At 35.3% G+C, this 24710-nt stretch overlaps 1 protein-coding gene across 7 annotated transcripts; it reads left to right on the top strand.

Annotated features, from left to right (window-relative positions):
- Nucleotides 1-9286: 9286 nt before the first annotated feature.
- Nucleotides 9287-23639, top strand: LOC142984526 (uncharacterized). 7 transcript variants are annotated; one of them, XM_076132219.1, is made up of 13 exons: nucleotides 9287-9457; nucleotides 11411-11489; nucleotides 11726-11769; nucleotides 12395-12513; nucleotides 13275-13384; nucleotides 13904-14040; nucleotides 15261-15313; nucleotides 15486-15521; nucleotides 15896-16064; nucleotides 18024-18134; nucleotides 19172-19218; nucleotides 19821-19961; nucleotides 21076-23639. In XM_076132219.1, exons 2-12 carry the CDS (start codon nucleotides 11423-11425, stop codon nucleotides 19957-19959), a joined length of 1032 nt encoding a protein of 343 aa, XP_075988334.1. In that variant the 5' UTR covers nucleotides 9287-9457; nucleotides 11411-11422; the 3' UTR covers nucleotides 19960-19961; nucleotides 21076-23639. The 7 variants fall into 7 exon arrangements, with proteins under 7 accessions (XP_075988334.1, XP_075988335.1, XP_075988331.1 ...); XM_076132220.1 differs by having other exon boundaries at nucleotides 15258-15313; nucleotides 19172-19217; nucleotides 19826-19961; XM_076132216.1 differs by having other exon boundaries at nucleotides 15258-15313.
- The last annotated feature ends 1071 nt before the right edge of the window (nucleotides 23640-24710 follow it).

Raw genomic sequence — 24710 nt, 5'->3', positions numbered from 1 at the left:
GGTACCTACCTAATTTTAAAATATTGATAGGGATAGATAATGATACAGTAACTGACCTAATTAAAACCTAGAAACGGGTCAGAAGTATCTTTTATAATAAACGCTGCCTAGCGGATTTCAAGTTGATTCGCTCTACATTGAAGGTAGAGTCCAGTAGTGTCATAAGAATTAGATATTTAATACTTAACTTCTTAGACTTGTTAAGTACAATAAAACGCAAGTAGATGGCGTTGTAGAGAATAAAGTATTCCTCATTGCTTCCTTGATGAAAATATCATTAGATTTAGACATATTTTTATAATTCATGTTAATAAATTAATCTGGAAAGAATCTGATAACGATTTACGATAGTTTTGAAGATTCAGTTCGGCTAACTTTGCTCATTGTTAAGACAGGCAATTTATTTATGTGAAAAAAATAATAAATAGGTCAAAAAGTTGTCACCAAAAAGTTTTTAAGCAACAAGTTTTTTTTTAATTGTCATGATCCCATCAGCTATGTAAGTGCAATCAAGTCAATCGTTCTCAAATGTCATCGAAAAAAAACTACGAAAAAAAACCGTAAAATGTTCCGAAAAACGTAGAAAAACCGTAAAAAGAGGAGTCAAAGTTACCACACAGGTGCTGTAAGCATTCTGTAAGTTCAAGCATTCGTCATTCTAAGGCGTCGCGGGTATTTCGAATACAGTCTAGCAATTATATCTAGTCGACAGAATGGCAAATGTTGAAGTTGTTTTGTGTCTTATGCATCACGGAATAAGGTCTAGTTTATTGTGCAGTGCATTTCATTGAAGTGGGTGCACGGTACCACTTTACCTTGTGGCGCGGACTCCCTGAAGAGATGCGGCGAATACTCGCTCGCGTTCTAAACGTCGTGAAAACTTCGATATCGCGATTCAGGATTGTAGGTTAGTGTGGGTAGGCAGAGAAATTACGATTTTTTTTACAATTTTAATGAAAGAAAACGATACTCACTTGCAGATATTGAGAAATAATTCTGCATGGTTGAGATTGGTTACATATCTAACATTTTTTTAACATTCCAAATTTTCAGGATACAACTTCAATCTATACCAATATTATAAAGCTGAAGAGTTTGTTTGTTTGATTGTTTGTTTGTTTGTTTGTTTGTTTGAACGCGCTAATCTCGGGAACTAATGGTCCGATTTGAAAAATTCTTTCAGTGTTAGATAGCCCATTTATCGAGGAAGGCTATAGGCTATATATCATCACGCTACGACCAATAGGAGCAGAGTACCAGTGAAAAATGTTACAAATACGGGGAAAATTATGATTCTCTTATGTGACGCAAGCGAAGTTGCGCGGGTCAGCTAGTATTGAATAAAACTTGCAGCTAATTTTTAACGGTCAGATGAGTCTAATTGAGGGCTAACTTTGGTATTTTTGACATGATACTTGTAGTCCATTGAAATGTTACAATTTGAGGGCCGAATATTGCATTTCTTAGAGGACGCAATTTTATTTTTGGAACATGTAGGGGGGTCAATAGAAGCTTAACTTGAAGTTTGTGGGGTCGCCACTCTTGTCCCCCGGCCGCCATCTTGGAAAAGGGGGTAGAAACACTTTTTTCGCTATATCTCGGAAACTATGCGTCTTACAATAAAATTGTAAAAGCATAATTTGTAGCAAATTATTTTGCCTACAAATATGTCTAATAATTTTTTGTCCTTAATTAACAATTAAAGAAGTTATAAGCAAAATAGTGAATTTTTTTTTAGAAAAAATTTCTTTCCAAATCCGGTCTATTTTGGAGCGCTGTTAGTGAGTTTCAAATTAATGAAATTAAAAAAAATATAAGGCAAAATTTTCCTCGAAAAATACTCTACAAGATTGGTCTGAGTTATTTTTTTTAATTTATTCATATCAGCTTAGCCTTTTTTCCAAACTATGCTGGAGTCGGCTTCCAGTCTCACCAGATGCAGCTGAATACCAGTGTTTTACAAGGAGCAACTGCCTATTTGACCTCCACAACCCATTTACCTGGGATATAAAACGATACCCCTGGTTAAGACTGGTTGTCAGACTTTCAAGCTTCTGAGTACTGTTAACGACTGTCAAATATCTTCGAAAATGACAGCCGGTACCCACAATTAAACGTGCCTTCCGAAACAGGGAGGAACTCGATACGTGTAAGATGGTCACCCATCCACAAAACAACCTCGGCAAGCGTGGCTTAACCTCAGAGATCCATCCGCGTGGCTGTCGCTAAAAAAAGTTATATAGCAATAAAGAAAATAATTATAAAAAAAATTGCAATTTTTTGCTTATAACTTCTTTAATTGTTAATTTAGGGCAAAAAGTTCTTAAACATATTTGTAGGCAAAATAATTTGCTACAAATTATGCTTTTACAATTTTATTGTAAGACGCATAGTTTCCGAGATATAGCGAAAAAAGTGTTTCCACCCCCTTTTCCAAGATGGCGGCCGGCGGACAAGGGTGGCGACCCCACAAACTTCAAGTTAAGCTTCTATTGACCCCCCCTACATGTTCCAAAAATAAAATTGCGTCCTCTAATAAATGTAAATCTCATGTAACATTTCAATGGACTATTGTACTATATTTGACAGATATATTATAACTTCATAAGCCATCGGTCTCTCTGGAAACCGGCTCTTAATTTAATTAGATTAAATAAACTCTACTTTTTCATTCTTATGGTTTCTTCAACAACCTTGTGATTGCAACGAACCATTTGAACTAACATAATAATAAATATGAAGAAATTAGAATTAATAAAAATGCTTTGTGATAAGTATTTTCAGAAATTATAAGTACTGGCTCTTTATAACCGTGAACCACGATTCGTGTTCAACTCCTATGTCCCATAAACTCTGTCTGGGCTAGTCCAATACCTATTCGAATCATCTAAGTAGTAGTCCACACGTACGTTCGCTACTAATTACAAGGAATTGAAACATTAGAAGCAACATAAAATGCGTATTTCTGACACCTACCACACCATAGTAGAAATTATCATCACCTTTGTAATAGTGAGAGAAAATATCATAAGCGAACTTCACTTAACTGAGAGTCCTTTAAACAGTTATTAGAAAATGCAATGCATATTTGGCACTTATAGCGAATAGTAGACTAATTGTAGGTAACTCTCTCTCTTTTCGGAGGTAGATCAATGCCTAGTAATATAACAGTCAAAAATTTTAAGTAAAATTTCAATTTAAAGTAACTCTACATTACTACAGTCTCTACATAAACCTACTCTGTGCTGTTCCGGCGGCAGCAGAGGGGTGGAATCAGGTTTCTTGTATGCAACTCTTAAGGTCAAGTCTCACTATGACCTACATTCAGACTCTACTGAGAGCGTCTCTTGAACTCTACGTAACAGTTTGTTGAACCTGTTTTGAGATTTAAATGCGGGTGCTTGTGGTAGAAGAGGGTAGGTAGAGATATATTACAAAACTAGTTGATCAGCGCAGATCCGATCGTGCAATTTATGGTCTTAGGAACAGATCTCAATGCTAAATTTAATCAAAATCGATTCCACGTTTTAGACGTGAAAGTATGACAGATGGATAGACTAAGAAACTTTCGCATTTAAAGATATTTAGCATCAGTATGAATATAAAGACTAGTTATGCTCTATGGTTGGGAAGAAACACTAACGAATCAAAAAGGCCCATAGCCCTTTTCGTCATAAATCAGCCCTATCACCAGAATCAAAAGCAACATATACAAATGAAAAAATCACTATCTCAAATTTCCAGGTAAGTCCAAAAAGTTCTAAGTGGTAGAGTTATCAATTTTGCTTTACTCAAGAAAAATTAAAATCTTTTTTGGAGATACCTACAACCAGAACCAGAAATTAGCAGGACATCTGGTTCATGTCACTAGTTCCCCATTTCTGTAATTTTATTTATGACGCTTCTAAATAAAGCTATCTAAAGCCAAAGCGGTTATCTAAATAGCTTCTTAGAAACTAAAAGAAATAGTGTTATATTTTTGTCTATCTTTCACATTATGTATATGTTAAAAAACCTTAACGACACTTTTTCTCTACGGTATAAGCAGAGATGTATCAAACTACAGCCACATATGTCAGTTGGCATGCCTGTTGTTAAATAAAAAATACTAGAAAGAAAAAATTACCAAATTTTTATTTTATAGTTTTTCTGAAAAATACAAGTTTCAGTCTAGCGTCCTAGCCTTAATAGAGGCGATAGAGCATGAAGCTCTACATAGAGCACATAGAGATACCTCATTGAGTAATTATTTACGCTACAGCTCTAGTAAGAAAATATCGATTCGCGTGATAAGCATCAATGTATAATGATCGTCTTTTTAATTAACATGACTTTTTACGGTAGAGTCGTTTTTGTTTAATATTATGCTTGTTGTACTTGAAGGCGTAGGTAGTCTATAAAATAAACTAGCTGACCTGCGCAACTTCGCTTGAGGCACATAAAAGAGAACGGATCAAAATTTTCCCCGTTTTTTTATTTTTTTACTGTTACTCTGCTCTTATTAGTCGTAGCGTGATGATATATCGCCTATAGTATTAGCTTTCCTCGATAAATAGGCTATCCACCATTAAAATATTTTTTCGATTCAAAAAGCGCGTTCAACCAAACATACTCTAAAATTTTATAATATACATAGATTTAAAACACAGTTGTCTAGTTTCGATAAAACTGGCCGCCGTAGCTGAATATTGGACAGGAGGGAATTTTTTTGGTGAATAAAATGAATATTTTTTATTGTAATCTTTATTGTTCCGTTGTATCTGGCGACCCGGTCCTGTATGACAAGATATAAGTATGGATATGTGTATAAATTTTTTAGTTTCAGTTTTGTATGGAGATGTACGGCAAACTGCCTAGGACGAACAATATACATAAAATCACGTCTTCTCCCCTTAAAGGTAGTAAATGTAGGAATAGACCAAAGAACGCCACTTGCGATACTTACAAAGTTCCGTTGTTTAATTAATTTAGGACAAAACTATCCAATCCAGCTAATTACCGTATCATTTTGTAATAGTCTCTACATCACCTGTTTCACTAGTAATTATTGTAACCATTAAAGGTCACCTTGTACTATTTAATCACAGGAAGTGACTCATAAAATCATTAATAATATAACAAAGACTACTATAAGTATTTGTCGTAATACTGACACTACAGCAATCGGTAGCAATCATAGTTAGCGTATAACAAAAACTGAATTATGTAAAAGACCAATGGCATTTTTTCCAACCTAGGAATCGAAGATGGAACCTCGTGGTCAACAGTCAGGAATAGTAAACGTTTTTATTGTTTACCTTATATAATTCCAAAATTCATTTTTATTATTTCATGTACCTATGTGCTAATTATCGTGGCCATTTCTCAAGACATGCAGGTTTTGACTTAGAGTAGAGTCATTGTTATAATTATTATATAATTTTAGAACCTTTGTGTTGCAATATTGTTATTATATTTAGTATTATATGGACGCCGATTTACTCTAATAACACAAGTAACTGGCATAAAACATGATCTACAACCAGAAAATGGGCGAAATCGCAAAGAAAAACAAAGTATAGATGCATGAACGCTATAATCTCTCTACAATATAAGATTATAGTACAAATAAGTACGTTATATGTTATTTTTATACTGTATACATGTCCCGCTCTACATAGAGCCGGTGTCGTAGTGCCGCGCTTCCTCGCGCACTCTCCTGACTCATCAATACGGCTTTACCGAGAGCGAAGGTGCATACCTGACGAAAATACGTTTTTGCGTCACTTTTATTAGGTCGGGGAAAAAGTCTTTTCGCATTATAGTATGTATGAACTCGTAAAAAAAATCTCTTTGGCTTCAAGAATCACAAATGAGTACACGGTTCATTAGGTTTCTTTCAGTGAGCTCGTGAGGTACCCAAATTCGAGCTTTTTCGTGTAGAGAAAAGATTTTATTACAAGTTCAAACATACTATAATGCGAAAAGACTTTTCCCCGACCTAATATTAAGGTAGAGATATTATAAAACTAACCTTTATACAGCTTGCAATTATTGAAGCTAGTCTCTTGTTACCAGCATTTTATTGATTAACGTTATAAATGTTGAAGTGTGTTTGATTAGCTCTCTTTTGTGGTAAAATGGATGAGAAGTTTTTGATAAAATTGCGTGGGATGATAGTAGATACTAGACATGATTAATCGTTTTAACGAAAAGACTAAGGAGATGAAGCCCGAGGTATTAGCTAGTGGACTGTGTATGATAAAGTTAAGCATCAAGGAGCAGTGTTAACAAAGATGGGACGTTGTTTTTTTACTCTTTAATAATAAATACGAGGACTCTACTCTACTGATACTTCCCTAACTACTACTCTAAATTTAGAACTCAAGAGTCATCTTATTACCCAAATTATACCTTCTATATAAATAATTTCTTATTTAATATAGAGTCAAGAAACAACTCATTGTACATATAAGAGTAAGATATTAAATCTGACCTCTACATGACAGTAATTAGCATGTAAATGAACTCTACATTACCTACGATTCTACCTATACATTAAACGAATGTACCCAAATCTTGCAACTCTATCATTCGTACCTTACAAAAGTAGAGCCGTAAGTTCAATGAACTCTTGTATCCGTGTATCGACCCTCAATTGTTAAGCTATTATTAAGTAACCGTTAGGGGAATCTATCGACATGAAATGGTCTGTAACTCTGTGTTATGTTAACTATTGATCAAAAACTATTGTGGTTTGTACTCTACAATTTGATATGATGAAATTGATTCTATATTAAGGGTGATTTCTTTGTGTAACGCTTAAAAACTCTTGACTCTAAAACTCTAAACTCTATGTTTGACTCTACATAAAATGCTCGCTCATTGTTTTTAGAAAAAACAACCCCTATACAAAGAATTAGCCTCGTCTCTATCTACTAACAATTAATACAAAGTACAACCTGTTTATTAAATACAATTTATACCCATCCAAAACTCTACCTGCAACTCCAACCCACACAAATTCCCACCGCCCTATAATCTAACAAACCGACTTATCCACTTTTCCTTTCGATTCTACCTTATGACGTCACAGCAGCCGTCCAATGGGGATCGAGATCCTGAATCGCGCTATCAAAGTTTGCACCCTTACTAGCATATATACCAAGGACTTTGTTGTACTCTCGGGGAGTCCGTGGCTTCAAGGGAAGCCGGTCGTGGCGGGGGGCCGGGCTAAACCCCCGTCAACTACATTGTGGTATTGCCTTTGAATATTCACGTATGAGTTTAAACCAATATAAATGAGAATAAACAAGTATCAAGCGTTCTGATCAATGAAAACGAGAGTTCTTCTCACATACACCTTAGTAGCTAATTTGACTCCCTTTTTTGCGTTTTTTAAGTCAAAAAATATGTAGAGTCGATCGTTTTCTTTTCTTTTTATTCAATTATTTAATTAGAGACCCTATTATAATAGTTTAACAAACTGTTAAAGAGTAATTTTGGTTAAGTTAAAATAAGGGGTTGTTTTTAAAATGTAGAGTTTGGTCGTTCAATTTATTAATACCAATAAATAGTTCCTGTCAAAAGTGCGTTTTCGTAGTGAGGATAAATATTTCTCGTAGTGTTTGAGACTTAGGACATTTTGTATTATTTTTGTTACTGAAAAAATCAATCTATGTAGAGTCAATTTACAATTATTTAGGTAGGTAAATTTTATGTTAATATTGAGTACATCTAGCGGAATCTGAAGGAACTCTCAAAGAACTCTTTGTTTAATACGCAAAAATGTAGAGCAAACTCCAGGCCGTTTATTGTTTCTACGATACGGTAAATTCTACTGAGTACCTACTCAGTTCACGACCCTATTAATATTGATATTAAAAACAAACCGTAGAGTTTGCTTTAAAATGCAGCTCATAAAATAACAGGAATTAAAAGATGTTAACTTCAAGAGAAACACCTAACACGCAGTAAGACTCTACCTGATCGTTTCTATAATAAATCGTGCAGGCGCTAGTGTTTCGTCAATATAGGATTAATATTTGGCAAATTAACGCATTATCTCGCCCTTTTCCTAATGGAATAAGCAGTGGTAGAGCCAAACTTAATTTTACTATTATCTTTCCACATTATACGTCTTTTGTTTTCGGGATAACGATAAGTTTGGAGTATGTTTCATTCAAATTCAGAATTTCTAATAAATATTTCAAAAATGTAAAGACAAATAGTTTTTTAATCATCGAAAAATATCAAAAAGAAGTTTGGTTGAAAAAAGTTTATGCCCAACTTTTTCGACTCTACATTTCTTTAAAAAAGGAGGTCAAATCAGCTACTACCGTGTGGATGAGACCTAGTCTCTCTTTATCATTTTCTTGACATATTTGACATTATATTTTACCATTATATGATTGCTTACGCTTCAACATATCTGATGACAAGGAATTAGACCGGCTCCCTGTCAACACCGGTCCACGTAGTAGCTACGGACCTCCCGACGTAACTCTACCAATTTACCGTACACCTCCTAATACCGCTGGAAAACTCTAATAGTGCGATTCAGAACTCTAATTTTATCATTTATTATCTTAATGTAGGCTAAACGCAACGCCTAACTTCGATAGCCAAAAGAAAAAGAGCGCCAAAAAGTTATGGTTAAGCTTTTTTAAATGGACTGCAGTGCACCCTATTTTGAGTAATTTAGGGTTTCATATTTCTATCAATTCTTATGCGAATCCTATTGGTGTGAGGAGGACGAAGAGCTATTACCTCCCACCTTCATTGCGCATGCATAAACTTGCACGAGCCAGCTCACTGTATACGTTTTTGGCTCTACGTTCTCTACAACATGACGTCAGGGCATTGATTCCGTGATAAGAACGGCGATATTTTTTTCTTACATTAGAAAGAGACGGCTATACCTTATCAGTTCCTATGTCATTTCGAAGGCATTTAAGTTCATTGCCACCACGAAACGACTTCAGAGCAAAATTTTATTAAAAAATCGAAATAAAAATATATTCATGAGAAACTAATATTATAATCTCTAAAACAAAGGAATAGAAATAAAAAGTTTCAATATTTTAAATAAATCGCAAAAGTCAATGTTGCCATTAAGGAAAATCAAGCTCAGCTTTAATTTTATGTATTTTTTCTAAAATACTATTATTTAAAAAGAAAAATATATATCCAAAAAACAAGATAAATAATGTACAAAACGTAACTTAATTTAAATTAAATAAAAAATGATTTACTTTTATATTAATTTGATCTAACCAAAATTGCTACTGGCATCCCTGGCAGAACGCCGTGAAGTCTTCATCTCGTATTTTACAATACGTAGAAAAATATATTATATTTCATAGCGTCGCCATTACTGCTTTCTCTCAGTAAAATAGATTTAAAACAGTGAAATAACACCTTGTGGACGAATATTTCAAGTGTGTGTTATTGAAAAACTTCATTGTTGCCATCAAACGTGAGTATTGATTGTTGCAATAATAAAATTAAAAAGTCATCGCCATAGAATAGAAACACCGCTAAAACTATTTTGGTGTTGCAAGAATTTTGTAAGACATTACGATTGACGTATGATTATAGTCTTTGTTTATTTCTTGTGATAATGTAAATAAATCACATTATTAGTTAACAACAGCCTCCATAAGCAAAAATCCACCTACATCTTGTGCTGATTGTTCAATGCCTACCTATTGTATGTCTTTGTAGGTATAATCCCCTTCTGCCGTGGTATTTTGCATTTAGTTACATGAATGTATCCTACATCTCGTATATTTTCTGTATGTAAATACGATTGGTAATGCCTTGCAATTTAGTCATTTACATTTGTCGCATTAACTAAGGAATTTTCTAGAATATCGAGTGTCTGCTAATACATTGTTGATAATAAAATTAGTTACACTATTATATCGTAAGATTAACAGTCATGGTGGGTACCTACCTTACAAGCATCTATAAAAGTGGAGACTGTATCATTAAGAGCAAAGAATCAAAGATTTTGAATAATACTCTACTACCTTCTTAATTACAAGTAATGACAACATTTATATGATCATCATAATACAAGATCTCTATAAAGGATAACTTATGTTTCAACCAAACTTTTATAGCTTCTAATGTGCAGTCAATCACAAAGTTATGATACCTATCTATCTAATATACACTGTTGAGTATAGGCCTCCCGTTCAGTATGCCACAATATGTTCCTAAAATACCCAGTTAAATTTAATTTTATTTTTCGTTCATTGTTTTTTTTTAATGATAATTACCTATTACGCTTATTACATTAAATATAGAAATTTATTAGAATAAAACTTACTATAAATAACTTTTGACAACTAAACTAAACTAGAAATAATTATAAAAAACAAAATATTTACAATTATACAATATATTTATAATGTAAATAAATCACATTATTAGTTAAATTTAATTAACAAGAATGTTACATATTACCTTCTTTGGTCTCTAAGGGTTATGTATGTATGTATGTATTATTTAGAGACTGTTACAAGAAAAGCAGTAAATAAAGTTTTTTTATGCAACAAATTAAAGGTTTGTCCACCTGCTGCCATTGTATATAATTATATAGGGGGTAAACTCATGTACCCCCACTAGCCATGTGAGTTTTCTGATAAAATTCCCTGCATAAGCCATCTGCATAAGCATCAGCGCCAATTTATTTAGGAGTCCAAGTGGTCGCCGTGGTCGAAATCAATTGGGTAGATCATCATCATCAAATAATGTTCTGTCAAAGTGATCTCTAGTTTCAGTCTGTAATCATAAGAGTAATATTAAAAGTAATTTATGATATCTGAGCTTTATGGACCAACTTGGCATTATGATAAAATTTTTGCAAACATTTGATTGATAGGTAGCCTTAAAGAAATCAATTTAAATAAATTGTTTGATAATGAAAAAAGATAGGAGAGAAATAAAAAACAATTAGAAACTGACACCTATAATCTCTCTTTGCAGTCCAAAAGATGCTAGGCAATAGGTTCTAATTTCTGGTGAAGCAAAGTGCAATCTTCTTTTTCAGTAGTAGGTAGTCAGAAATTATATATTCCTAGTGAGCCAAAGAGTACAGCTGGTACCTTTTAAGGGGGTGGTTTTATATTTAACCCTTTAATGACCCACTGCTGGGCAAGGGTCTCCTCCTGTGGTGAGGGAGGGGTTAGGCCCATACACACACCTTCAAGAACTTGTCTAAACAAATCTCAGGCGTGCAAGGTTGCATCACAATGTTTTCCTTCACCGTTGGAACAAGTCATTATTATTTCTAATACACACATAACTTAGAAAAGTCATTGGTGTGTTGTCTCTAACCACTTGCGTGGTAGGTGCCAACTTATACAGCTCATCTGTTACTGCTCTATTGATGGTTTTTTTAAAAGGAATGTATTATGTGCAGGTGAGAACCACCATGTCTGATGAGGAGGTGACAGTGGAAACTTCTGAAGGTCAGATCTTGGCTGCTGAGTACAAAGATGGTAAGTAATATCTGCCTTAATATGAATAATAAGTTTCCATTAAATTAGTACTAATATTAAAATTTTTGATAATTGTTTCTCACTCCAAATTTATTGAATAAATTTTGATGAAATATAGTAACGAGCCACTGCCCTCCACGCGGACAGAATCGCCGGCAAGAGTTAATATTATACTGAAGCTAAAATGTTTTTTTTCTATAAATATCTATTAAATAATTTATATATTTTACTTCCAGGTCAACTTCAGATAGTGGAAGTCACTCCCTTTGATAAAGAAAGGGTAAGAATTGAGTTTAACTAATTTTAACTGCTTCACCATAGCAGTGATAGTGGTGTAAAGATTGGTGTTCTACGCGAGCAGTCTATGGTTCTAATGTGAGCACACCAGTAACTTCGAAGTCATCTGTGTACTTCTTCTTCTTGTATGGTTTGTGGTCAACCTAGTGTCAAAGTTGTTCAAGCCGCCCGGAAGGCCTTTGACATGGCTTAACGACTGTTATCTTAGTAGACAACAACCGGGACCGACTTTTTGCGTGCCCTCCGAAGCACGGAGACGCCCCGTATAAATACCACTAGGCGGGCACCCATCTATAGAATGACCGCCCTAACGATTGCTTAACCCACAGATCGTTTACCGATCGGTGAGCGCAACTGGCTATGGGTGTACTACAGATAATATAATTATCACTTGTTCTAATGGCGAAAGGAACCATCTTGATGCAAACTTACGCGCCATATTTTAAATTCCTGGGAGAATGTAAGTCCTAAACTTGCATGTCATCAGTGTGTTCGACTGAAAGCTTAACCCTTTTTTCAAAGGAGACCATTGTCCAGCTGTGGGACAGTAACAGGTTTATTTAATGTTTCATTTATTAATTTAATATTGTTTTTATCTCAATTTTCAGAACAACAGTTCCCTAATACCAATCTCTTCGGGCAGTGATCAACCTACTAAATACATGCAAGTGTTAGACACAAGCAAGGGACTAGTGCAATTGGATCTACTTAATTTAACACTAGTCAGGTAATTAATTACTATTTAGTATTGTTTTTAGTTAGTTTAGTGGCTTTGTGGTGCAGTGGTGAGTGTGTATGCTTTGCGAAGATCACGGGTTCGAATCAAGTTCAAGAAACTTTGTACCAACATCTCTGTGCCTCCTTTAAACTCCCTCCCCCATTTCTCCTTAAGTGGAATATTATTATATATTATATAGTGAGATTTTAAACGACCTGCACCCTAAAATCTATACTAATATTATAAAGCTGAAGAGTTTGTTTGTTTGATTGTTTGTTTTTGTTTGATTGTTTGTTTGTTTGTTTGTTTGAACGCGCTAATCTCAGGAACTACTGAACCGATTTTAAAAATTATTTCAGTGTTAGATAGCCTATTTATTGAGGAAGGATATAGGCTATATTATATCATCACGCTACAACCAATAGGAGCAGAGTACCAATAAAAAATGTTACCAAAACGGGGAGAATTTTGATCCATTCTCTCTTATGTGACGCAAGCGAAGTTGCGCGGGTCAGCTAGTCATTAATATTCATTCTGTGCTTAAATTGCCAGCCAATGTCACACAACATTTTTAGTTTGAAAATGTCCCTTTTCAGTTATTATATACGTAATAGTTACGAGAGATCCTACTATTCTCCCTTTCCCTGTCATTTGGTAAACTCCCCCATGATACCTTAGGGCCAACACAGCCAACGGAAGAGCGGCGAAGGAACTGACAATAAATCCTATGATATGTATCCATTTTCAATAAATAATTTACTTTATTTCAGATGTCCAGACGGCGAAGACGGGTATCAGTTCGTAGCCAACACTGGCAATACAGACGATCTGTCCTCAGACGGCACTGTCACTTGTGTGCTACAGTCTAGCGATAACGAAGGTATGTAGTTATTACTTTATAATTAACCTGATTGACTGACTGCCTGACTGATTGCCTGACTGTGAAAGTAGATACACAGTTACTCTTGTTAATGTATTTAACCGATTACCATATAATAATAAGTATATACCCATTATACAACTACTTTTTATAATGTGCATTGTATTTGAAATGCATGTGAAAAATCAGTAAAAGTTTCATCTCTCTGAAATGTATTGGTTGGGATGGTAGTAGACCAACTAAAGCACTCATTGGTCAGCAAACGAGAGTTTAGCAACCTCAGCGCGGACGTTCCATGGATGGGTAACTGCATAGTAGGATTTGAGCTGAGCATCTCCATGCTTTGGAGGGCTCGTAAAATGTTTCTGTAGCAGTCATTAAACTATTTCAAAAGCCTTGACGCGGCAACTTTGACACTAGGTTGACCACTAACCATACCATGAATAAATTGCCTGTCCTGGAATCTGAAACTGAGACATGTTGTGACACCACACTAATTAAGTACATGGTATATTCCAGACCCAGACAATCAAGACTCATTCGTGATGGTGGAGGGTCAGAACGGCCAGGGTCCCCTCGTGTTCCTCAAGTCCTCGCTCCAACAGGCCACCACCAGCTTGGATAACACCGAAGAAAAGAAAAAGAAGGATGAAAAGGTACTATTGATATACAATTAGGCTTTTGCTATTACATAAACAGCCTGTGCGAAATTCCATAATAATCTTAGTTGTAAATTATGCAAACTTTTCTACTATGTACAATTTGGAAAATTCTACCACGTGGCGTCATCTACATAAAATCCAGCAGGAAAATACTAACATGGGACGTCTTCATCATGAAAATTACCAGGAATATTCTACCATGAGACGTCTTCAACATGAACACTAGGAGGAAAATTCTACCATGGGACGTCTTCATCCTGAAAATGACTAGTAAAATTCTACCATGTGATGTCTCCATCATGGAAACTACCAGGAAAATTCTGCCATCTGACGACTTCTACATGAAAACTACCAGGAAAATTCTACCATGTGACGTCGACATCGTGAAAACTACCAGGAAAATTCTACCATGTGACGTCTTCATCATGAAAATTATCAGGAAAATTCTACCATGTGACGTCTTCATCATGAAAACTGACAGGAAAATTCTGCCATGTGACGTCATCATCATGAAAACTACCAGGAAAATTCTACCATGTGACGTCTTCATCAAGAACACTACCAGGAAAATTCTACCATGTGACGTCTTCATCATGAAATCTACCAGGAAAATTCTACCATGTGACGTCTTCATCAAGAACACTACCAGGAAAATTCTACCATGTGACGTCTTCATCATGAAATCCATCAGGAAAATTCTACCATGTGACGTCTTCTACATGTAATCCATCAGGAAAATTCTACCATGTGACATCTTCTACATGAAATCCATCAGGAAAACTCTACCATGTGACGTCATCTACATGAAATCCATCAGGAAAATTCTACCTTGTGACGTCTTCTACGTGAAATCCATCAGGAAAATTCTACCACGTGACGTCTTCACCATGAAAACTACCAGGAAAAGTCTACCAAGTGATGCCTCTTACGTGAAATTAACCAGGAAAATTCTACCATCTGACGACGTCATCGTGAAAACTACCAGGAACATTCTACCATGTGACGACTTCCACATGAAATCCTCCAGGAGAATTCTACCTTCATCATGAGAACTACACTGAAAATTCTACCATTCGACGTCTTCTACGTGTAACCCGAAAGGAAAACATTTAAACAAAAATTTTTAACAAAATTTAACAAGTTTAATTTTGTTAAATTTATCGAAACATTCAGATATTCATATTTGATTTCTTACATATTATTTGTTTCAGAAGGCGTTAACACCAGCTGAAATTTTAGAAAAAGCGAAACAATTACAGAAAGCTAAGTAAGTATTCATTTTATTTAAACACTTTTGTATTTAATAAATAATAAAACTACCTATATAGGTATTCCATAAATACATGAATTATACATACTTAAGTAGATAATTTTTTACTTTAGAAAAATATATAAATGGATATTTTTCTAATAATTTGTTATATTGCTGCTTTGGACAGAGAAAAGAATGCTTCACCGTCTTCTACGCCATTGAGGTAATTATTACAAAGAAATGATTATTACAACGCCCGTTAAATATTAGGACGGGGAAAAAGTCTTTTCACATTATATGTATGAACTTGTAAACCAATGACTTTTCAAAGTTATGTGTGTATTAGAAATAATTATCATTTGTTCCAACGGTGAAGGAAAACATCGTGATGAAACCTTGCATGCATAAAATTTGTTTAATACATTTATTGACGGTATGCAAAGTCCCCAACCCGCACTTGGCCAGCGTGGTGGACTCAAGGCCTAACCCCTCTCTCATTTGGGAGAAAACCCCTGCAGTGGGAGAGAAACGGGTTATTTTCAAAAAACATTTAATAATATTTTTTTTCTTAGTTCTAAATTCCTGATAATTCCCCAGGTCAATTCTATCATCATCGTCGCGGGGTCGTGGTCGCGGTCGCAAGCGCAAGAGCGACCTGCCCCCCCCCCACGAGCTGCTGGCGTCGCCCAACTTCAAGCTGTACCTGTACTCCTGCAAGATGTGCTCCTTCAAGTGCAATGCTGTTAAAGAAATGTCCGCACATAAGGTAATATATACTTACTAGCTTTTTAATTAAACTAGCTGACCCGGCAAACGTTGCTTTGCCATAAAAATTAAGTAAAAAGACATTGTCCAGCGGACAAAATTGTGAATCTAAACCATTCTCAGATCCCCTTGAACACACACAAAAGATTTCATCAAAATCGGTCCAGTCGTTTAAGAGAAGTTCAGTGACATACACACTTACAGAAGAATTATATATATAACTAGCTGACCCGTGCGGCTCCGCTCGCGTGAATTTCGTACTGTTGCTTATTCGTTTGAGCACGCGAATTGCAAAGCACTCGATACACATAAAAATGCTAACAACTCTTTTGTCATCTAATGGTTATATACGAAAGGGACCCGAAGGGCACACAATGTGACACAGGCTCAGGCAGGCCTGATTTCCTGTGGTTACCTTCTTTTCCTCTCTCGTCTGTATCCGTACCAGTTTACAGTGTAAAATATAATACCTTATTATAGACTGACCATTGCTTACCCGTCTGGATTCAGAATATTATAATAGGTACAGACAGACCTATCTGCGCCGGAGCTCTTCACACGCGTAATAATGTTTACTTGCGATGATACGTCCGAAACCGCGTAACCCGTAATTATTTTTTATATATCATCCGTTGTTTATTTTTTAAAACTTACCACGTACTCTGTTTCATAGCTATACAATTTATTTCCTTAATGCAACCAATTAATTTGGTTATGTGTTTCGAACAACAACGCCATCTGTTAGTTGCGGCGAACAACAAACGAAATTACTCGGTTGCCATCTAGGATATCCCGACCGCACCGGACCCACGTAAACCAACATTTTTGTGTAATATATCATACAACATTTATGTTTAAAAATCTTATAAATGTATAGCATGTTTCAAAGGTATTTTTTTACAATAAAGCCATCAAAACAAATTAATTAGAAAAAACTTGCTTTGTTGCGAGCTATAACGCCATCTATTGGTTGGTGCGAACAACAGGTATCGATACGGCAGGCGCCGCGTTAAACTTTATGCGAATGTTGTGAAATGGATTGTAACGCCATCTATGGTCTCTATAGGGAAACGCAGGTTCAAACGATTTCTACGTATATTTTTCAATTTTCTAAATTTTTTTGAAATTTTATGCTATAAAAAGTATCCTAGAAACTGCTCCACTACTTAATCTATGCATATACCAAATTCCAGTGCATTCTATCCGGTAGTTTTTACGTGATAGCGTCACATACAGACGGAGGACAGACAGACAGACAGACAGAAAAGAAAATTATAAATTGCAGATTCGGTATCAGTATCCGTTACTAAACATCCCCCATTGGTTTTTTTTTAAATATATTCAATGTACAGAATTGACCTCTCTACAGATTTTTATAAGTATAGATGATATTCAAATTCAATTCATTTATTGCTTACTAAGTCATTAAACTTATATTAGGGTAGTGACAAACTTAGTAACCTTTTTCAGGTATTGCAATTTTACAGGGTAGGGTAAATTAAGTTATTAAATTATTAAAATAAATGTGATGTCTTAAAAAAAAGTCAGTGTGTGCGTAGTAGTCGTAACCCGCAGTCCTGTATGACAACAAGTATGGATCGATCTTTAAGGTTAAGCTACGCTTGCCGAGGTTGTTCTGTGGATGGATGGACCATCTTATACTATTGAGTTCCTCCGTGTTTCGGAAGGCACGTTAAATTCAAAGAGTTGGAGTCATTTTCAAAGATATTTGATAGTCGTTAGCAGTAGTCAGAAGCTTGAAAGTCTGACAACCAGTCTTACCGAAGGGTATCGTGTTAAATCCTAGGTAATTGGGTTGTGGAGGTCAGATAGGCAGTCGCTTCATGTAAAACACTGGTATCCAGCTGCATCCGGTGAGTCTGGAAGCCGACTCCAACATAGTTTGGAAAAAAGGCTAAGCTGATATATACAGTTTATTTATTCTGTTTTGTATGTGCAGGCGGCAGAACATAGTGGTTGCACGAGTCGCGGTCGGCCCGGCAGCGGGCGTAGCTCGTCGGCCACACTACAGTGTGCCCGATGTCCCTTCAGAGGGGTCGTGCACTCACAGGTATATACCAATATTATACTTAATAGTAAGCAGTGATAGCCGAGTGGTTTAAGTTGGCACCTCCCACGCAAGTGGTCGCAGGTTCGAATCCAAGGCAACACACCAATGACTTTTAGAAGTTATGTGTGTATTAGAAATAATTATCACTTGCTCCAACGGTGAAGGAAAACATCGTGAGGAAACCTTGCATGCCTAAAAAATTTGTTTAATACATTTATTGAGGGCATGCAAAGTCCCCAACCCGCACTTGGCCAGCGTGGTGGACTCAAGGCCTAACCCCTCCCCCTCGTTTGGGAGGAGACCCTTGCCCTGCATTAGGACAGATATGGGTTATTAAAAAAAAAAGAAATACTTAATAATGTTTAACAAAATTGATATTTTAACTTCTCTACCTTTCGATAAGTATTTTATATTGTAACTGGTGGATTTTTAAAATACGTTTCAATTTCTTCATCGTAATATTGAAAATATGGTTTTAGTGTAAGAATAAATTTTCTTTTATTTATAGTCATATTGTAAACTTAATTTCATTAAATAAAATATTTCAGCGTTTATTTTTGATAGAAATAACTAGACTAAACAAAAATTGTATTAATTCCAAAAATAATTAACCGATCCGAGCATTGAACTCGGAACATTATTACTCTTTCATTGTATTCTACTTTACTATAAGGTTCACAAAAAAGATGGCAAGGCGCCCATAGCCAGTTGTGCTCACCGGTCGGTAAACGATCTGTGGGTTAAGCAACCCTTGGCGCGGTCATTCCATAGATGGGTGACCGCATAGTGGTATTTGAACTGGGCGTCTCCGTGCTTCGGAGGGCACGTAAAAAGTTGGTCCCGGCTGTTGTCTACTAAGATAACAATCGTTAAGCCAAAGGCCTTCGGGCGGCTTGAAGAACTTTGACACTAGGTTGACCACTAACCATACGATAAGAAGAAGACAAAAAAGATATATTCTTTGAAATATACAGATAATATCTTATAACTAAAGACGTTGAAATGCAGTATCATTAAAATAATGTGTTCTTTTTCAGTTAATGAAACACGTTCAGGACACACATTTGGACACACAAATAACTAGTAAGTTGCTTTACATATTATTTACAATAGGGTAATTTACTACCAGTCAAATAATATTTATGAAAAGTCAAAAACACATTTTAGTATAGAATCAAGTCAAATTTCATTTAATCTTACGTTGGGTCCCGCAAATATCACGCAATTTTTTATCTGATTGAAATAAAAAGAAATTATATTACTTTGGTCCATTCAATCCAGGTTGTACATGTTTAAAATTTTAATACAGAAAATTAAAAAATCACCTACGTTATTTTTGGACGCCACTATAAGAGTACAAGTTTAATAATCTTTCCTTAACTAACTCCCGGTGTCTGAGGTACATTTAGCGGTAGTTTATCTATTCAATAGCGTCAAAACTCATACAAAAACAACGGCATTGAATAGATAAACTACCGCTAAAGGTACCTCAGAAACCAGGGGCCAGTCGACTACCCTATTAAATAAAAAATAGATGAATAATGAAATAGTTTTTAAGTTTTTTTGTATGAGTTTTAACGCTATTGAATAGATAAACTACCGCTAAATGTACTCAGAAACCGGAGGCCAGTCAACTACCCTATTGAATAAAAAAAATAGATGAATATGTTTTTTTTAACCAACATGCATAGACGCGGTTCACCTGAATACTGAAGAGGTGGAAGCAGCCGACGTGTTAGTGTGCGGCGCGTGCGGGTTCGAGTCCGGCTCCAGGAACGTTTTCCGAAAACATATAGAGGAGGAGCATGGAGCCACTACTTGTTGACCGTGAGTGATTTAAAATAAATAAATTTAACCCATTAATGTCCCACTGCTGGGCAAGGGTCTCCTCCCGTAATGAGGGAGGGGTTAGGCCTTGAGTCCACCACGCTGGCCAAGTGCGGGTTGGGGACGTTGCATGCCCTCAATAAGTGTATTAAACAAATTTTAGGCATGCAAGGTTTCCTCACGATGTTTTTCCTTCACCGTTGGAGCATGTGATAATTATTTCTAATACACACATAACTTCGAAAAGTCATTGGTGTGTTGCCTCGGGTTCGAACCTGCGACCACTTGCGTGAGAGGTGTCTACTTATACCTTTATATTAATTTTTGTTACATACCTAGTTGCGCTCACCGGTAACGATCAGTGGGTTAAGCAACCCAGAACTAATAGAAAATATTGTTAAAATTAATTGGCGATTAAAAAGAGTGGCCAGGAGTTTCTAGCCAGCTCTTCTCATTGGCCCTACCTTCCGAACTGGCGGTAAATTCACTCTCTGTATCATTGACTATCATAAGTGTCAGCACTTGACCTATATGAATAAATGATTTGATTTTCAACCGTTGGCGTGGTCATTCTATAGATGGGTGACCGCGTAGTGATATTTGAACTGAGCGTTTCCGTGCTTCGGAGGGTACATAAATAGTCGGTCCCGGTTGTTGTCAATTAAGATAACAGTCGATAAGCCAGGTCAAAGGCCTGTGCGGCTTGAACAACTTTGACACTAGGTTGACCACTAACCATACGGCAAAACATAAGAGAAAACCCAAAAAATACACGAAATAAAAAAAAGCAGAAATTAATTACTTATTAGCCAGATGCCAATGACGAACTACTGATTAGATTCCTAAATTAAACAGAGTGTTATGGACTTCTAATAACTATTGGAATGTCTTTGAATTTGTTAGTTAAATAAAAAAATATTATAGTTTAAAATATTAATACCGAAGGGTATCGTGTTATCCCAGGTAACTGGGTTGTGGAGGTCAGATAGGCAGTCGCTCCATGTAGAATACTGGTATTCAGTTGCATCCGGCGAGACTGGAAGCCGACTCCAACATAGTTTGGAAGAGAGGCTAAGCTGATATATAGTTGAAAATATTTCTTTTCTGTTTTCAGGAAACCTAGCAGCCCCGGCGCTGACACTGTAACTACCACTTCACCTTATTCTACAAAAGAAAATATACAAGCCACTACATATACAAAACCCACAAGTACTATTCAAGAACCCGAACCCGTCATCGATAACCCCAACCCTAAAACCTCAAACCCCATAGTAATAACCTCAAATATCCTTTTATCTAAAAACTCTGAAAACCTGCGTAATAATTTAAACGCTTTGAATTTCGTTCCTATCGTTATAACGGGTTCAACCCAAAACCCTGGGTCTATTACTTCTCGGTTTAAAATCGTTAAAACAGCGACTAGAGTGTCCGATGCTTTTAACCTAGAATTTATAACTCGAGAATCTACACACCCACATATAATTATACCTGAGTCTTTATACCCATCGGGTATACCCTTAGAATCTGTGAACCCACCGGGTATTACCCAAAATGAAAACCCTGTTACGGCCCAGGAAGATAAACCAATAAGAGAAAAAAATATAGAAAATGATTTAGTTTAAAGTTGCTCAAATATGCTTTTAAACTTATCTTTTGGTCTTCAATTTACTAACGGGCCATTACAAACGTGCGAGCTACGTCATATTATGTCACTAGCTGACCCGCGCAACGCCGCTTGCGTCACTTAAGAGAGAATGGGTCATAATTTTCCCCGTTTTTGTAACATTTTTTACTGGTACTCTGCTCCCATTTGTCGTGGCGTGATGATATATAACCTTCCTTAATTGTCACATTCCTATGATAATTTTGATTATAACGTAATTCGCATGTTTGTATTGACCTGAGTATATAACTCCTCTATATACCAGTATACTTTTACACAATAAGTATATCAAATATCTTCAATATTGTAAATTTCAGATATATAGACTTTCTGGTAGTTAAAATATATACAAAAATAGTAGAAATCTATTTGTTATGCTATCTGCAACTTGAAACTTATTTGAAATTGTCGCATTTACTCATGCCATAAAATTAATAATATGAATGTTAAAATAGTTACAATTCCACTTGTTAAACTAACCATTGCTTGTCTAGCCGTGATAAATGTTAGTTGTAGATATCCAGTAAAAATTATGTGAATCAGTACTATAGTTCGACAACTTAGTATAAAGCCTTATGTACAAGGTTCGTGACTATATACCTATACAACATTCAGAATTTAGAACATCAGTTGACTTGTAGACTTATACAGCTGACGGTGGCCTGTTTGATATGGCTACTTTATATTTAAAATATACAGAATTTTTGTATATCATCAGTCTAGCCTATCTTCCAACTATGTAAGAGTCGGCTTCCAGTCTCACTGGATGCAGCTGAATACCAGTGTTTTACATGGAGCGACTGCCTATCTGACCTCCACAACACAGTTACCTGGGTTATAACACGATACCCTTCGGTAAGACTGGTTGTCTGACTATCAAGCTTCTGACTACTGGTAACGACTGTCAAAGATCTTTGAATATGACAGCCGGGAGCCTTCTGTAACGCGAGCTCTTTTCACTTACAATAAAATTAACTATCAATCTATATACTTAAAACTCTTCCGTTACTGACTGATGGACAATGCACAGCCGAAACTACAGAGCGTAGAAACTTGACATTTGCTATGAAGATTCCTTAGAATGAATAGAGGAGAACTAAGAGAATATTTTAGGAAATTACCTCCCGAAGGAATGAAAAACTACTCGGACGAAGTTGCGGGCGGCCGCTAGTTATTTATAATCACGATCAAGCATACCAAGGCTTTCTACTAAGTTGTCGCACTGTAATGCCGTGAACCCCACATTGATGTGTTACAAATCTGTCATAAAATCATAATAATAATATATTTAGTGAATATCAAAGCTTTATTTTCTTTGTAATTAAAGTTTTTAGGGAAATATATAAATCGTTGTTTTGTTTTTGCAAGACTATGGACTTTCTATGGAATAATTTTACTAATATTATAAATGGGATAGTATGGATGTTTGTTACTCAATTGCGACAAAACTTCTGAACGGATTTTGATGATATTTGGTTCATTAATAGTCGCGTGGAATAACGCATGAGATAGTTTTTGCTACGGGAAATCTTTCATTAGGCGAAGTCGGGCGCAAACTAGCAATTTACTAGTCGGTACTACGCTTAAAACTGGTGTTGGTGGCGCAGTGATTATGGAGGTCGTCACGTGACCATTGCGTTGGTAGGTCGTAGGTTCGATTCTCAAGGGAAGCAAATATTTCTGCGATCCACAAATAATGTTTCGGATCTAGTTGTACTTTGCTTACGTTGTTTCTATGTTTGTAAAAGTCCCCGCGACACAAAAACAATTCTTAGTGCGGGAGTTGTCTTGATATAAATGCGATAGTTTATAAATTATTGTCGATAGTAAGTCTATAGTCTCTGCAAGATTGTAAGGGTTATTTCATTCCTAAATTGCGAAGAATTGATTAGTTTAAGTTTGTACTTAGTTATTGTAATTGTAAATATTAAATATCACCGTATTTAAATTAGTTAATAATTGTTAAGTTTATTTTTAGAATATTGCATTTTTTTCAATAAACGTCTTTAAATATTTATGGATTTTTATTTGTATGACTATCTTTACCACCCAAAAAAGACATGACACGTATCTATGTTTTTGTCCAGCATAAAAATGTTAGTTTGACTGAATAATTTATAAGTTATAAACTGAATAATTAATGAGTTATATTCTGAATAATTTATAAGTTAAATAATAATGTCCTTGCCGATGCGGCTACGGTGGTCAGTTTCATTGAAACTGGCCAACGATGCAGGACTTTGTTTAAAGTGTCACAGACAGTGTCACAATACACTCTCTATTCCTTTACTCTCTTTAATACTGAATAATTAATAAGCTTTATACTGAATAATTAATAAGTTATCTACTGAATAATTAATAAGTTATCTACTGAATAGTTAATAAGTTATCTACTGAATAATTAATAAGCTTTATACTGAATAATTAATAAGTTATCTACTGAATAATTAATAAGTTATCTACTGAATAATTAATAAGTGATATACTGAATAATTAATAAGTTTTATACTGAATAATTAATAAGTTAAATACTGAATAATTAATAAGCTAAATACTGAATAATTAATAAGTTAAATACTGAATAATTAATGAGTTTAATACTGAATAATTAATAAGTGATATACTGAATAATTAATAAGTTGTATACTGAATAATTGATTAGTTAAATACTGAATAATTAATGAGTTAAATACTGAATAATTAATAAGTTAAATACTAAATAATTAATTGGTTGTTCACTGAATAATTAATAAGATCTATACTGACTAATTAATAAGTTATATACTTACTGAATAATTTATAAGTTAAATATTGAATAATTAATAAGTTCAGTTCTGAAACTATTCTACTTCTCAAATTTTCTGACGCCGGCATTGTAGTGGCCATATTGATAGCGTTAAATTAGACTTGCTACACACATGTAGCATTAATTGATCTAGCCGGGCGGCAAAACCGAATGTGTGGAGATGATCCCGATCGGCACAAACCAAACAAGAGAGAAGAGTCGGTTTTGTTGTTTGATAAATATTGTCGAACCGAGTCATTGCAAGCCTTACGCTAAAAATGTGATGAGAACTTTGTTAATT

This window comes from Anticarsia gemmatalis, chromosome 27 (genome assembly GCF_050436995.1).
Source record: "Anticarsia gemmatalis isolate Benzon Research Colony breed Stoneville strain chromosome 27, ilAntGemm2 primary, whole genome shotgun sequence".
Lineage (NCBI taxonomy): Eukaryota > Metazoa > Arthropoda > Insecta > Lepidoptera > Erebidae > Anticarsia > Anticarsia gemmatalis.
Note: the sequence above shows the minus strand (reverse complement) of the source record. Positions and strands in the feature narration are given on the sequence as shown.

Coding starts and splice junctions, on each gene's coding strand:
- LOC142984526 (XM_076132216.1), top strand. CDS start 11,423: ATGTCTGATGAGGAGGTGACAGTGGAAACTTCTGAAGGTCAGATCTTG. Junction 12,514..13,274: donor CTTAATTTAACACTAGTCAG/GTAATTAATTAC, acceptor ACTTTATTTCAG/ATGTCCAGACGGCGAAGACG. Junction 18,135..19,171: donor GAGGGGTCGTGCACTCACAG/GTATATACCAAT, acceptor GTTCTTTTTCAG/TTAATGAAACACGTTCAGGA.